This window comes from Nematolebias whitei, unplaced genomic scaffold, assembly GCF_014905685.2.
Source record: "Nematolebias whitei isolate Nwh7 unplaced genomic scaffold, NemWhi1 Nwh_scaf_3044, whole genome shotgun sequence".
NCBI classification, from domain to species: Eukaryota; Metazoa; Chordata; class Actinopteri; order Cyprinodontiformes; family Rivulidae; genus Nematolebias; species Nematolebias whitei.
In genome coordinates, this window is record NW_023621589.1 from 1 (window position 1) to 5,333 (window position 5,333).

The 5,333-nt window shown below is 46.7% G+C and overlaps 1 protein-coding gene across 1 annotated transcript; it reads left to right on the forward strand.

Moving 5' to 3' along the window:
• Positions 1 to 478: 478 nt before the first annotated feature.
• Positions 479 to 1,633, forward strand: LOC119429573 (5'-AMP-activated protein kinase subunit gamma-2-like; the record flags this gene model as incomplete). Its single annotated transcript, XM_037697177.1, has 3 exons — positions 479 to 550; positions 914 to 1,107; positions 1,524 to 1,633. Coding segments are annotated over 3 exons (376 nt in total), but the record flags the coding sequence as incomplete, so codon positions are not given.
• Between the last annotated feature and the right edge of the window lie 3,700 nt (positions 1,634 to 5,333).

Sequence of the window (5,333 nt, forward strand, 5' to 3'; positions counted from 1 at the left end):
AGCCCTGATGGACTGAAGACACAGCCCTGACGGACTGAGGACACAGCTCTGAAGACAGCACTGAAGGACTGAAGATATAGACCTGATAGACCGAGAACACAGCCCTGAATTTCTGAAGACACAGCCCTGAAGGACTGAAGACACAGCCCTGAAGGACCGAGTACACAGCCCTGAAGAACCGAAGACACAGTCCTGATGGACTGAGTACACAGCCCTGATGGACTGAGCACACACCCCTAAAATACTGAAGACACAGTCCTGATGGACCGAGGACAGAGCCCTGATGAGTTGGTATTAAACTGGGTCAAACTGGACCTGATTATGAACTGAGACGAAACAAGGTCAGACCCGTATCGGGGAGGTTCTGTTGTTGGTTCAGGATCAGCTGTCTGGTGTTGCTATGGTTACAGTACATCAAGGTGAGAACAACTGATGTGTTACATGATGACCTTCTGTCTCCGCCCATCTGTCTCTGCAGGATCTGAGTGTCTTCACAATGTCTTTCCTGGACAGAGACCTGGGTCGAGCTGACGGAGACAGCCACAAGAAGGTAAAACACAGACGACGGTGGATCCTAGTTTAGAATCAGGATGGATCCTAGTTCAAAACCACAATTGATCCTAAATCAGGATCATGATAGATCTTGGATCAGTGAGGACCATCATGGACACTGATTGGTCCAGGATCCTGATAAATCCTGAATCAGGACCATGATGCATCCTGGATCAGAGACAGGATGGGTCCTGATTGGTACTGGATCACATGCAGGATGGATCCTGATTGGCCAATTCCCATGATGGATCCTGGATCAGTCAGGATCCCGACAAATCCTGAATCTGGACCATAATGAAACCTAAACCAGGACAGCTGTCCCTGTCCTCTGCAGGAGTTAAAGTGTCCTCCTGTCCTGCAGGGGGAGCCTCTGTGCCGGTCTACCAGCCCCACCAAGAGTTTCTTCCACCGGACTCCGTTCAACCGACCCGCCAGTCCCCACTCTGCTCCCGCCAGGACCTGCACCTCCAAGATGAGTCCTAGCTCTCTTAAAACCAACTTCCCCTACCAGACCGAAACCCCGCAGCAGGATCCCTCACCCAAGCCCCCACGCAGGTACCTGTACAGAACCCCACGTACAACCAAGAGGGCCAGATTATCTGGCCTGGGAGATTTGGGATAAAATCCTCAACAGGGTCTGAAAACCTGAACGGGGGTTTGTGTATCTGGAACCTTGTGTGCTTGTGTATCGGCAGCATGATGGATCACTGGTTAGCACTGTTGCCTCATAGCAAGAAGGTCCTAGGTTCAATCCCCGGTATGACCTGGGGTCTATCTGTGTGGAGTTTGCATGTTCTTCTCGTGCTTGCGTGGGTTTTCTCTGGGTACTCTGGTTTCCTCCCACAGTACAAAAACATGTATGTTAGGCTGCCTTCAGGCCCAGGCCTCCCTTGCAAAAGAGATCAGTGATCTCATTGGGATTTGCTTTGTTAAATAAAGGTTAATAAATAAATAACTGTGTGTATTTTCAGGTTGAGCTTCAGTGGGATCTTTCGGTCGACCTCCAGAGATTTGAACCAGCAGCACTCGTCTCCTGTCAGCATCAGACTGTTTGGCCGAAACCGGAGAGACAAAATCAGAGGTACTAAGTGACTCTAGAGCTCCACCTGCTGTACAAACTGCATTAACACACCCCAACAGGTTCTTCTTTCAGCTTTTCCATCTTCAGGCATCTCCACAGTGAGTCATCCTCCTCCGTCTCACTCTGTCCTCACTCTGTCTTCTGCATCCTCTGTCCTCATTCCAACTACCTCCATGTCTTCTCTAACTGCATCCATATGTCTCCTCTTAGTCTTTTTCCTGGCAGCTACATTTCTAACATCCTTATACAAATATACCCACTGTCCCTCATCTGGACATGTCCAAACCACTGTCCTTCCTCTGGACATGTCCAAACAACTGACCCTCATCTGGACATGTCCAAACTACTGTCCCTCCTCTGAACATGTCCAAACCACTGTCCCTCCTTTGGACATGTCCAGATTACCATCCCTCCTCTGGACATATCCAAACAAATGACCCTTGTCTGGACATGTCCAAACTACTGTCCCTCCTCTGGACATGTCCAGATTACCATCCCTCCTCTGGACATATCTAAACAACTGACCCTCATCTGGACATGTCCAAACTGCTGTCCCTCCTCTGGACATGTCCAAACAACTGACCCTTGTCTGGACATGTCCAAAATACTGACCCTCCACTGGACATGTCCAAATAACAGTCCCTCCTCTGGACATGTCCAAATCACTGTCTCTTCTCTGAACATGTACAAACAACTGTCCCTCCTGTGGACATGTCCAAACAACCATCCCTCTTGTGGACATGTGCAAACCACTGTCCTGCCTGTGGACATGTCCAAACAACTGTTCCTCCTGTGGACATATAAACCAATGTCCCTACTCTGGACATGTCAAAACAACTGTTTCTCCTATGAACTTGTCCAAATCACTGTCCATCCTCTGGACATGTCCAAACCACTGTCCATCCTCTGGACATGTTCAAACTACACCATGCTCCAGCTTTGACGTTTTTTGAACTGCGACATTCTCCCGCGATGCTGTGCACACTGGTTTACCATCCTCCAAAATACAAGGACTTCATAAGTGAATTCTCTGATTTATTGGCTGAAATCACACCGAGATATGATCAAGTTTTAATCAATGGGGACTTTAATATTCAGAATCAGAATCAGAATAAGCTTTATTATCATTGCACTGAGATACAATGAGAATATGTCTGTACAGTTGTCAGAAAGGTTGATGGAGGTGCACGTCGCTGCTGCTGTGATAGAGTGGCCTTCTTGTCCTTTACAGAATACATTTTTTTAGATAGAAGAAGGGACAAAGCCATGAGGAGAGGGTAGTAGCATCTTATCTCTCTGACCACACTCAATTCATTCAGCTTAAATCCTTTCGTTCCCACTCTTCCCCTGTCTCCACGGGTGTCCCCCAAGGCTCTGTCCTCAGACCCCTCCTCTTCATCATTTACCTCCTTCCTCTAGGTCACATTTTCTGCAAATTTGGTGTCCATTTCTACTGTTATGCTGATGACACACAGCTCTACTTATCAACAAAACCAAACTCCTCCATCCTCACCGACTGTCTCAATGAGCTAAATCATTGGTTTTCTAACAACTTCCTACAACTAAACAGTGACAAAACAGAAATAATTCTTGTCGGTACCAAAAACACTCTTTCAAAATCTGAACATCTTCTCATCCCCCTTAACAACTCCCTGCTATCCCCCTCGCCTCAGGTCAAGAGTCTTGGTGTCATCCTCGACACCACTCTCTCCTTCACTTCACACATCAACAATGTCACTCGGTCTGCCCATTTCCTTCTCAGAAATATTAACCGTCTCCACCCTTCTCTCACACCCCGCTCCACAGCCATCCTTGTTCACAGTCTGGTGACTTCCCAGATTGACTACTGCTACTTTCTTCTTTATGGCCTCCCCAACAAATCTCTCCAGAAGCTGCAATTGGTCCAGAACTCAGCTGCCCGTGTCATCACTCAAACCTCCTCCTATAACCACATCACTCCAGTCCTGCAGCAGCTCCACTGGCTCCCGGTTAAATCACGCATCGTCTTCAAAATTCTTCTTCTCACTTTCAAAGCTATCCACAACCTTTCCCCTCCGTACCTATCTGACCTCCTACACATCTCCATCCCCTCTTGCTCTCTCAGATCCTCCTCTTCACTACACCTCCATGTACCCTCTGCCCGCCTCTCCACCATGGGGAGCAGGGCCTTCACCTGCTCTGCCCCTCATCTCTGGAACTCTCTACCCCCTGACTTACGAAACACCACCTCTCTTTCTATATTCAAGACTGCTCTGAAAACACATCTCTTTAGACTCGCTTATCCTTAACTTTGCTGAATGTACAAACCGGATTCCAAAGAAGTTGGGACACTAAACAAATTGTGAATAAAAACTGAATGCAATGATGTGGAGATGGCAAATGTCAATATTTTATTCGTAATATAACACAGATGACAGATCAAAAGTTTAATCTGAGTAAATGTAACATTTTAAAGGAAAAATATGTTGATTCAAAATTTCACAGTGTCAACAAATCCCAAAAAAGTTGGGACAAGTAGCAATAAGTGGCTGGAAAAAGGAAATTGAGCATATAACGAACAGCTGGAAGACCAATTAACACTAATTAGGTCAATTGACAACATGATTGGGTATAAAAAGAGCTTCTCAGAGTGTCAGTGTCTCTCAGAAGCCAAGATGGTAAGAGGATCACCAATTCTACCATTGTTGCACAGAAAGATAGTGCAACAATACCAGAATGGTGTTACCCAGCGTAAAATAGCAAAGACTTTTAAGTTATCATCATCAACCGTGCATAACATCATCAAAAGATTCAGAGAATCTGGAACAATCGCTGTGCGTAAGGGTCAAGGCCGTAAAACTCTACTGGATGCTCGTGATCTCCGGGCCCTTAAACGTCACTGCACCTCAAACAGGAATGCCACTGTCAAGGAAATAACAGAATGGGCTCAGGAATACTTCCAGAAAGCATTGTCAGTGAACACAATCCACCGTGCCATCCGCCGTTGCCAGCTGAAACTCTACAGTGCAAAGAGGAAGCCATTTCTAAGCAAGCTCCACAAGCTCAGACGTTTGCACTGGGCCAGGGGTCATTTAAAATGGAGTGTGGCAAAATGGAAGACTGTTCTGTGGTCAGATGAGTCACGATTTGAAGTTCTTTATGGAACACTGGGACGCCATGTCATCCGGACCAGAGAGGACAAGGACAGCCCAAGTTGTTATCAACGCTCCGTTCAGAAGCCTGCATCACTGATGGTATGGGGTTGCATGAGCGCTTGTGGCATGGGCAGCTTGCATGTCTGGAAAGGCACCATTAATGCAGAGAACTATGTTCAGGTTCTAGAACAACATATGCTCCCATCTAGACGTCATCTCTTTCAGGGAAGACCCTGCATTTTTCAACACGATAATGCCAGACCACATTCTGCAGCAATCACAACATCATGGCTACGTAGGAGAAGGATCTGGGTACTGAAATGGCCAGCCTGCAGTCCAGATCTTTCACCTATAGAGAACACTTGGCGCATCATAAAGAGGAAGGTGTGACAAAGAAGGCCCAAGACGATTGAACAGTTAGAGGCCTGTATTAGACATGAATGGGAGAGCATTCCTATTTCTAAACTTGAGAAACTGGTCTCCTCTGTCCCCAGACGTCTGTTGAGTGTTGTAAGAAGAAGGGGGGATGCCACACAGTGGTAAAAATGGACTTGTCCCAACTTTTT